This window comes from Rhododendron vialii, chromosome 9a, assembly GCF_030253575.1.
Source record: "Rhododendron vialii isolate Sample 1 chromosome 9a, ASM3025357v1".
In the NCBI taxonomy this organism is placed as follows: domain Eukaryota; kingdom Viridiplantae; phylum Streptophyta; class Magnoliopsida; order Ericales; family Ericaceae; genus Rhododendron; species Rhododendron vialii.
Window position 1 is genome coordinate 25,554,152 of NC_080565.1, and position 11,337 is coordinate 25,565,488.

The 11,337-nt window shown below is 42.2% G+C and overlaps 1 protein-coding gene across 1 annotated transcript; it reads left to right on the top strand.

Annotated features, from left to right (window-relative positions):
• Window positions 1–1,669: 1,669 nt before the first annotated feature.
• LOC131299740 (uncharacterized) lies at window positions 1,670–2,737 on the top strand. The gene is made up of 2 exons (XM_058325320.1): window positions 1,670–1,870; window positions 2,114–2,737. Exons 1-2 carry the CDS (start codon window positions 1,670–1,672, stop codon window positions 2,735–2,737), a joined length of 825 nt encoding a protein of 274 aa, XP_058181303.1.
• The last annotated feature ends 8,600 nt before the right edge of the window (window positions 2,738–11,337 follow it).

Consider the following 11,337-nt stretch of genomic DNA (forward strand, 5'->3'; position numbering starts at 1 on the left):
CTAAAAGGTACACATACTACTCTATCTAAAAACGCTAGTCTCTTACTCAATTCTGTGCACTTTCTCATCCTCTCGCCGGAGGGCCTTGCCGGGCAACCCTGGCCAGGTCTTAGTCGTGCATTCATTGTGCAGGGTTGAGAGAGAAGGCTAGGGAATCCACGAACCAACGGAGGAGGATCCCAGATCAAAGTACCACGGGCCACACAATTGGTGAACCTGACGTGAAACGTTAAACTTCTAATCCAAATGGCTCGAACCTCCTTCAATTCACCCTCTTCCTCTTAACAACCACCACAGCTTCAATCACCATGGGCGGAGATCTGGCGGACGTCACCGTCTCAGGGGCCAAAGACGCCAATGGAAACACAATCCTTCCACCATTTTCGGAGAGGCACATGTCCATTTCACTCCCCCTAGTTCCGACCTCTCCCCAGCAGCGGACGACGTAACAACGGCCTACATCCGCTTATTACAGCGTCGTGACGAAGATAGGGACAACGAGCTGGCAGTTCTGAGGGCGGAAGTTGCCCAAATGAAACAACAGATACAGCGAGACACCACTCCTGCTACATCTATATCCGCGAGAGGTAGAAGCAGGAGACGACGAAAGCAAACACCACCCCCGCCACCACCACACGAGCATCCTCCCAAAATCGGCTATCGGGGCTCCATCAAGGACAGCCTTGGCATCACACTAGACCAAGGAGATGCAAGGGAAATCATACTTTACAAACGGCCTACAACATCCAGAACACACCGCTCAAAGAGCCACCATGATCGAACAAACACCAGGGATACTGAGTCGTTTACAAGCACATACTCGACTGGTCGCGCGGAGTTCTCTCGCACAACGGTTTCCCACTGTAGTCGAGATTCCATGGACACCAGACGCCATGTATCCGAACGTCTCGGGGAAATCCCAGCAGAAAATTTCGACCATAACAATCAGGCTCGACGGAACGGGAAAGGCGTGCATATCGAAGAGCCGAACAACGAAACCAAGACCCGTAGGGATGGAGGAAAGTCTGTGGACAGCCCTCACCAAATGACAGCAGACTTACGAGATAAACTTCGACATCGAAACCTTGGAAAATCCCCAGACAGAGACTCTAAAAGAACGAAGACTGATGTGCACAACAAGCCACCGCGCCCTGGCTTTGACCGGCAGCTGAAGGACCTCGGCGTCTCTCCCTTCACATCCCACATAATCAATACAACGGCCGAACACAACTTCCACCTGCCCAAGTTCACAAAGTTCGATCCAACCACTTGCGAAGCTTATACCTACCTAATTCACTTCCGTCAAATCATTGAGCTGTGCACCACAAAGGACAAAATCAAAAGCAAATCATTCCCGTCCAACCTCGGCTCCATTGGACTCCAATGGTTCAACAAATTGCCCGCTGGATCCATACGGAACCTAGCCGACCTTGAACGCGCTTTCAACACCTGCTTTATCACAAGCAATAGGACCACCGAGGAGCCTGAGTCATTGTCCCAAATGCGGAAACTCCCATATGAAACTCTCCAATAGTACGCTGAACAATACTGGCAACTGTTCAACGAAATTCCTGGAATCGACAAGTACTGGGCCGCAAGAACCTTCAAAAATGGCTGGGAGATTAACAGCAAAATCCTGGATGAACTTGCTATTCGCCCCTCCCATGGCATGGGCAAGTTGATGCGCATCGTGGAACGGTTCTGCGCTCTTGAAGAATTTTACGCGGACCGCGCGGCTCAAAGGCTAACAAACTCAACTACAAGCCTCCCAACGGTTACACCTCAGTTGCCAGCACCAGTCGCACCGCAGCAACCTCAGCCAAAGAAACTTGTCCACAACATCAAGGAAGGAAAGAAGCACCAGCCGAAGGTACATGACTATGTGGCTGAAACCACACACTTCAAATAACCCATTTGGTCTTTCTTGAAGGAAATCATGAGGCAACCATGGTTCGAATGGCCAACAAGAAAGCTGGGCACAGACACTGGCCAAGAAGAATAGAACCCACGAAAGAAGTGCTCATACCACAACGAGCTTGGTCATTACACAACGGCATGCACACCATGCAAAGCACTATTGGAGCGTCTGATAGCACAAGGCCATCTCGATCAGTACATCAATCGAACCAAAACACCCACCCAACCACCTGCTGGCAATCCCAACCCAAATGAACAGCGGCCAACGATACACGTTATTCACGGCCCCGTGACAAAGGAATCTGAAACTAACCTTCGGGCCGACCTCAACTGCGCATCCACTTCCAAGCAAGTACTTGCGGTAGGACCTGGATCCAAATGTCCACGTCTAGAAGAGTTACCCAAATGGACAATAACTTTTACCGAGCGCGATCTAGAACATGTGCAAACACCACACTCCGACGCTCTCGTCGTAACCATCCAAATTGGAGTTCATGACGTTAAGCGCGTTCTAATCGATCAGGGAAGCTCGGCGGAGGTCATGTACTATGACTTGTTCAAAAAGCTTGATCTCCCAAAATTGGCTTTGCAACCCGCCGAAATACCCCTCATCGGATTCAATGGAGCATCCGTTTGGCCACTTGGTCGAATCTTCCTACCAGTCGTCGTTGGCTCAAAAACGTTGAGCGTCAAATTCATCGTCGTCAACGTACCTAGCTCATACAATGCAATTCTTGGCCGAACTTGGCTACACGGCATGCAAGCAATCGCCTCAACCTACCACCAGATCGTTCGCTTCATCGGTATCAATGGGAGATAGGAAGATCTACGAGGCGACCAAATAGCCTCTAAAAAGTGCTACGTCTCAGCCGTCCACAATTCCACCAAAGCCAAGCAAGTGCAATAGGTCGAAGTCCCAGACATTACCGTGATCGATGACGTCGGCCAGAAAGCTGAAGACAAAACAAAAGAAGACCTCGTCGAAATGCCCATCAACGAAGATGGCTCCCGATTCTTCTTAATCAGCTCTTCCATCAGCGAGGCCGACCGCGAAAAAATGTTCCAATACCTTAAGAAAAAACATAGAAGTTTTTGCTTGGACCCCCAACGAGATGCCGGGGGTCGATCCTGATTTTATCAGTCACTCTCTCAACATCAAGAAAGATGCCAAGCCTGTCATCCAGAAGTCGCAGCGGTCTGCAGCTGAACACGCCGACGCTGTCGTTGAAGAAGTTAAATGTTTGCTGGAAGTCAACGCCATCCAAGAAGTACAATACCCAACATGGCTGTCCAACACAGTGGTCATTAAGAAGAAAAACGGCAAATGACGAGTTTGCGTGGATTATACCAATCTCAACGACGCTTGTCCAAAGGATTGGTTCCCACTCCCCAAGATTGACCAACTTGTGGATGCAATTGATAAGTGTCAAAATATACATATTTTGGCCCTCCAAACTACATTTATTAGTTATTCATTTTGGTTAATTGATATTTATTTCTGTTTTTCTTTTTGTTTTTAGGTTGTTCGAGTTCAGTTACCAATAATTTGGGGAAAAAGAAGAATTTATAGAAGTTTTGGATCAAAATGCAAAGTCTTTCAAAGTTGAATGACTAATGTCTTATAATGTGAAGTCCAATGGCCTTTTATGTTATTAGGGTTTAAAACCCTACTCCTGTAAAGTCAGGCTACTGACTTCAGAAAGTGGCTTCTTCTTCTGTCCGTGGAAAAGAAAACAAGTTACGGACGGGGCTGCGGCATATTGTTGAGTATTTTCTTTTTCTTTTAAGTTTTTATGCTTTGTTCAATTACCTGTATTCCGGTAATTAGTTTTAATTTCTGCTCTTAATTAAAGTTGTTTGTTGGTATTTAATTAGTTGATATTTTTCTGTTTATTTTCCGTCTCGCGCAATAGAAGCATGTTTCAATTTAGGGTTTCTTTCGTTTTTTATTTGATGTTGAGTGACTAGTCGTAAAGGTAGGGTCGCGGGATGATTAGTACGCCGTGGCCAGGTTGAACACGTTCTGCTCCTGTTTTAGAATAATAATGCAAAGGCAATTTTAGGTTACTAAAGAACATTTGTTAGATGAACCCGGGCATCATCAGAGCCCATGTGAACGGGGGAATGGGAGTCAAAAACTCATTCTCTGCTGCGTATGAGTAAACGGCGACCATAAAGGTTCGCATCTTTCGGGGTATCTTTTTCTCTCTAAAGTCGAATGTTTTTAAGAACACTGAATGGAGCAGATAAGTTCAGAACTGGTTGCGAGTGCTATGAACCCTACGGCCGTACATTCTTTTAAATTATCCGAAAAGTACAATCAATTTCTAGGTTTTACTTAATCTCAATCAAATTATACAAGGGGTGGCTACCTAAGAGCCCGTTTAAATTATAACAATCCGAGTTTTTAAGTCAGTACACATCACCGTCTCTGTGGATTCGATTCCGGACTTACCGAATATTGTGCTACGTCGGTCTCCGCCCTATGCTTGGGGCAACCCATAAATTTAGGATTAAGAAGGGATCACGTTGTTCTTTATTTTGTTAATAAAAGTTTTTTTAAAAAAAATTGAAAATTAAAAAAAAAATTACTTGTTGGATCCTTTCGTTGAGATTTGGAGATTGCAATGTTTACTTGTTGGTTGCTTGTGCTGAGAATTTGTGGTCATTTCTTGAATATTTATGTTGCATGGTAGTTCTTTTTGCTAACTTGGCGATAGGAATTTATCTTGGCATACACTCTTGGCATCTTTGCACTGTACGTTTCTTGGACCTTGACTACTTGTGAGTTGTGACTTGAGTGCTTTCAATGGCTAGATTAGTGGAGACTTATGCCCATATGAGCTTTAGCGCCTTATCTTCCTTTGGAGTGGTGTCACACAAATTCTTTTGTTTGTCATTAAAAAAAAAGGGAAGTTTAATTGTTGTCGATCTCATTATCTTTGTCGTCAAGTATTGGGACTTAATGCATGCCTATTATTTCTTCTTTTGGAAATGGAAAGTTATATGGTTGTATTGCCCCTAGGAGATGATAGCAGGCCATTTTTGTGCTTTGAACCGGTTCGTTTCTTTTTCTTAAACACTAATCCCTTGCAAGTCACATTGTGCCTTTTGCATGAGTCTTTTTCTTGTTCAGCTTCACAAACCATCATATTGTGTCTTGAGAATGACAAGTAAATCATGTGAGGGTTAATTTTTGAAGAGAATGAAGAAAATATATTTGAGAAATGTGCTTGAAATGTGGTGTGTTCTTCCTCATAGCTAAAAAGGAAAAAAAATTGAGAAAATAACAAAAAAAAAAAAGAAAGAAAGAAAGAAAGGAACTTGAATGAAAAAGGGGAAGACACTCATGCATTTGTTTGAAGAAACATGTGAATTTCATTGGGAAATTGTGTGAAGGGTGAAAAATTTGAGAGATATGGTGGAGTTGAAAAGAATGATAAAAGGGTGCACATTGGTACACTTGCCCTATGTTATTTTAGACTATTCTCGGACACTTGCTTATGATTTATCCTAACATTTGAAGCATTTTTCCTTACCTAACGATATAACCGAATAAAAATCCTGTTTGATCTTAGGGGTAATGTGTTGTGGATCAATGGATAGATAGTCTTTAATGGTTGACATTCCTTTCATTAGATCGTGTGTCTACTTTAAAAAGCTTTCTTTTCGTGTCTAAGTGTGCGGGGTACTTTAATTTCATATTGCATAACTTCCGCCCGCATATATTGAGAGTTTATTAAATGCACCTAGTTTTGAGCGTTTTCTTTTGTTGAGTGCAAGACATGATGAGAATTGAAGGCAAGACTCGGTTCGGAGAGAGTACTTGGTTATGGTTCACTTGTGGTTAAGGTCCTTACTCACACACGCTAAGCTTGGGTGCAATGATTTATTTCTATGTTTTGATAGCCTCTAGAACTATTTTTCGCATATGCTATATTCTTGGTATTGGCGTATCAAAGAGTTGCATTGCATTTTCTTTTTGGGTTCCAAGTAAAGGGATCCGCGGTGTTTTGTGGATGATCACTGCTGAAAATCCTCACGAGACTCTACTCGTCCTGTAGGGATCGCCTGGGGGTTTAAAAGGCTTGTTGTACAGGCTAAGTGCAATCGTGAGTCTTATGAAAGTGGCGTAGTTAGAATTTGTCTTCTTTATTTTCTTTGCTCGAGGACTAGCAAAGTGTAAGTTGGGGTGTGATAAGTGTCAAAATATACATATTTTGGCCCTCAAAACTATATTTATTAGTCATTCATTTTGGTTAATTGATATTTATTTCTGTTTTTCTTTCTGTTTTTAGGTTGTTCGAGCTCAGTTACCAATAATTTGGGTAAAAAGAAGAATTTATAAAAGTTCTGGATCAAAATGCAAAGTCCTTCAAAGTTGAATGACTAATGTCTTATAATGTGAAGTCCAAGGGCCTTTTATGTTATTAGGGTTTAAAACCCTACTCCTATAAAGTCAGGCTACCGACTTCAGAAAGCGGCTTCTTCTTCTGTCCGTGGAAAAGAAAACAAGTTACGGACGGGGCTGCGGCATATTGTTGAGTATTTTCTTTTTCTTTCAAGGTTTTATGCTTTGTTCAATTACCTGTATTCCGATAATTAGTTTTAATTTCTGCTCTTAATTAAAGTTGTTTGTTGGTATTTAATTAGTTGATATTTTTCTGTTTATTTTTCATCTCGCACAATAGAAGTATGTTTCAATTTAGGGTTTCTTTCATTTTTTATTTGATGTTGAGTGAGTAGTCGTAAAGGTAGGGTTGCAGGATGATTAGTACGCCATGGCCAGGTCGGACACTTTCTGCTCCTATTTTAGAATAATAATGCAAAGGCAATTTTAGGTTACTAAAGAACATTCGTTAGACGAACTCGGGCATCGTCGGAGCCCATGTGAATGGGAGAATGAGGGTCCAAAACTCATTCTCTACTGCGTATGAGTAAACAACGACCATAAAGGTTCGCATCTTTCGGGGTATCTTTTTCTCTCTAAAGTCAAATGTTTTTAAGAATACTGAATGGAGTAGATAAGTTCGGAACTGGTTGCGAGTGCTATGAACCCTACGACCGTACATGCTTTTAAATTATTCGAAAAGTACAATCAATTTCTAGGTTTTACTTAATCTCAATCAAATCATACAAGGGGTGGCTACCTAAGAGCCCGTTTAAATTATAACAATCCGAGTTTTTAAGTCAGCACACATCACCGTCTCTGTGGATTCGATTCCGGACTTACCAGATATTGTGCTACGTCGGTCTCCGCCCTACGCTTGGGGCAACCCATAAATTTAGGATTAAGAAATCGTCAAGCAACAACAGCAGGCCATGCTCAGTTAAGCTTCCTCGACGCCTACCGTGGCTACCACCAAATCGCCATGGACCCGGACGACATGAAAAAAACTATTTTTATCACACCATATGGCATCTTTTGCTACCAAGTCATGCCGTTCGGGCTCAAGAATTCAAGCGCCACATTCAACAAAGCCATATTTAAAATGCTGCAAGAACAAATTGGACACACCGTGGAAGTCTACAATGACATTCTCGTTGTCAAGAGTGATAGGAGCGTAAATGTTCCCATTAACACTTCCTAATTTATCTTTGTTAAGTCTATTTATATTGTTAATCGGAGCTTAATACTTAGTTTGTGTACTGTAGGTGTTTGGAAGCTTAATACGTTAATTGCCGATCGAAGCGTGAATTGCACCATATAATTTTTCCTCCACAGCTCAATGGTGCTTGAACTGAAATGTGTTGCAGGAAGTACTCCAACTCACACGTGTATTTGGTGGGCCCAAAGTAAATGTTTTATTAATTGGTTTGATTATGAATAGGGCTGACAAAACAAAGAAGAATGGGGCCAAATTACTTATATTTTACGAGGGCTTTTTGTAAGTAATGAGGGAGTGGGCTGGCTGCTGCTACAAAGGTGTTGTCGGCTACAGGTTATAAAAGGAGGGAATACAATGAAAAATAGGGTACGACGGAAGCGAAAAAAAAAGCGGACGGACGAAACGAAAAAAACCATTGGAGGCGAGGGTTTTCTTTTCTACAGGAAGCAGATCTTTTTTTCTCACGCATATAAGATTGCCGACTGCGGAACGGGGCTGCCCACAGCTGCCAATCAAAGAGCCAAAAGGAATCCGACCACCTCCGAGATTTGGCAGAAGTCTTCGAAATCCTCTAACTACACAAGCTACGACTAAATCCTGAAAAATGCGCATTTGGGGTGAGCGCTAGGAAATTCCTTGGACACCTGGTCACCCGACGTGATATTGAGGTTGACCCTAACCAGATAAAGGCTGTTAAAGACTTGCGCCCACCGAGGACGATCAAGGAAGTACAGAGGCTCACTGGGATGGCAGCGGCTTTAAACTGATTCATCAGCAAGTCCTCAGACAAGTGCCACGCATTCTTCCATGCCTTGAAAGGAAAAAGTCGACGCAACTTTGAATGGACCCCGGATTGTAACTCCGCTTTGGCCGAACTCAAAGAATACTTAAACTCGGCCCCACTATTAGTGAAACCCAAGGAGTTCAAAACTTTGTATCTCTATCTTGCCGTTTCCGCCCACGCAACTAGTTCTGCACTAGTGCGGCGGGATAGCATAGATGACATGCCAATCTACTTCACAAGCAAGACACTCCTTCCAGTTCAAACACGTTACCTACCCCTTGAAAAGTTAGCACTTGCTCTCATTTCGGCGGCTAGGAAACTCCTGCCCTACTTCCAATCACACCACATCGTCGTCTTAACGGAGCACCCCCTCAAGAGCCTTTTTTGAAAGGCTGATCTATCCAACAGGGTCTCCAAGTGGGCAGTAGAGCTAGCAAACTTTGACATTCGCTTTGAGCCACGAATGGCAATCAAAGGGCAGGTTCTTGCTGACTTCATTGCTGAGCTTACTCCAGAAGATACCAAACTTCTCAACACACCCATCCCAACACACACCGTCCTGAGCATCAAGTGTCGTCGAAACCTTGGCACCTTTTCCAAGGGGACATCTGGCGCCTACATGTTGATGGAGCATATCCAATAGCAACGGAGCAGGGGCCGGGGTCGTCCTAGTCTCCCCTTGTGGAACACTACATGAAAGTGCTATCAGCATTGAAGTCCCCGCAACCAATAATGAAACTGAATATGAAGCCCTCATTGCTGGCTTTTGCTCTGCAGTTGCGATGGAAATCTCAGATTTTGTCGTTTACTGTGACTCCCAACTCATAGTTAACCAAGTACTTGGGGACTATGAGGCTCGGGATCCGCGAATGTCAAAATACCAGGCAACCGTAGCCGAACTCATCACCCACTTCCATAATTTCAAAATTGAATAGATCAATCGCGAACACAATGCGTATGTAGATGCACTCGCTGGCCTTACCTCAGCTTCTAAAGCCTCCGAATTCAGGACAATCAGCTTCGGCAGCATTGACCATCCAAGCTTTGACACAACTCCTGAAATACTCAACATTGAACTCTGTAATACCCGCCCCGGATATTTCGGTATTTCAATTACTTTTAATTGAATTATATGTTTTGAGGGTTAAAAACCGTAAACAATAGAACTTGCAAGGGTCTTATAGGTGATTTGCAATTAGAACATAAGTTAACAATAGGTCTCGCTTGCACACGATAATCTTTATATAGGTTTACAAGTATCCTAGGGAGATATTTCTCCCCATTCTTCTCTCGTACGTGTACATGTATAGAGAGAGAGAGAGAGAGAGAGAGAGAGAGAGAGAGAGAGAGGGGGTTGGGAAGAGGAGAAGAGACAGCGGAGAAGAGAAAGAGGAGAAAAACCCTAGTCTGTTCTTCAAGAAATTATTCAAGGTATCTAAAAAACTTGTTAATTTATGGTATTTTTATTGAGGGTTTAATAGCGTGTCTATTGTATTGTGTTAAATTTTCAGAATTTTCTGAGAAATATAGAAAAAGATAAAAATCGTAAATCAAGCTGTGATAGGATTCCTATTTTTAAGCAGACAGCTTACAGAGCTTCCGTCTTTCATCAATTTTTTTATGGTTAAACGATCCTCCTGATTATGGGTCCTTTTGAGTTTGAAAGATTGATAAATTGGTGATGTTTTGGCGTTGGAATTACTAAAAAGTATTAAATTTTCGATTTTTATAAATTTTCGAACACAAGCTGTTCTACTGAAAATTGTGTTGCTTTGCTCAGAATTTCTGAGTTCGGGGGTGATTTTGACTAGGTTCATTTGTTGTGAAAAATTAGAGAAAAATCAGGGATGAACTTTGATGAATGATAATGGTGTGTACCAAATTTGGGGTTTATTAGATGCATATTCTAGGTTAGGCGGAATTTACAAGTTGGTGTGATCCTGCTGGATTTTGTATTTGTGGCTCCAACATGTCTTGGGAAAAATAATCATATCTTTTAGCTCGGGCATCAAGTTTGCGCATCGATTGTTTATTTGTAAACTAGACTCGTATGTCTTTCGGAATATGTAGGGTTTGTGGCTTGTTTTGTTATAGGTTAAATCAGTTTTTAGTTTGAAGTTGGTGGACATGCAAAATCTGTAATTTTGAACAGTTGTGTGAGTAACTTCGGACGAGCATAACTTTGTCGTCCGGACTCTATGTTGGGCAAAATTTATATCAAAATTCATGTACCGGAAGTGTACTTTCTAACGGTGTTGGTCTCATGAACTAGTTCTAAACCTATTAAATGTTATGATCATTCTAAGACAGATTGGTCGTGGAATATGTTGTCTTTTTGGAGAATTGGATAGTGTTTGGGTTTCACACTTATCGTGGGATACTTTTAGGTATTGACTTGGACATATTTGTATCCGTTAGACATTGTTTAGCTTCTTATTAGCTTTATAACCTTATGCCAAGTATTCGTTGAATTAGTAACTAATATGAGTTAACTTGTAGCTAAGTAAAGAGCCGGTCATTCGGGAGGTGCCGAAACCTTAGTTTGGCATACTTCGGTCGACATAAAGGTAAGTGTATTTGATATGGTTATGTTCAATAAGGTATTACATGGTGGTGGTTGTGTATCATGCTATTTGAGATTTAGCTAATGTTATGCATGTTTGTTGGATGTTGATTATACCGTTGAAGGTTTGTGTGTGAGGCACATCATGTCGTAAGGCATGCTGCCTAATTAACGGTAGTTGGGAGCATGGTGTGTGGGATACCATTCCTGGGGTATATGGGATTATGGCAGACGTGCCACCGCATATGTAGCGATTATATGTGTGTTGTCTTTTTGAGTACATAAGCTGAAATTGTGTGAATTACATTCAAGTGAGATATTCCTTCGGATATTGTAGTATTTTATTGAATGTATTTTATATCTCACACACTCTGGTTTTCCTTTTTGGATTGCCAGGTCACAGGTGGTTGTAGAGTTGGTCCACTACCGGTCGGCATTTTGGGGACACTTGGATTAGTATCGAG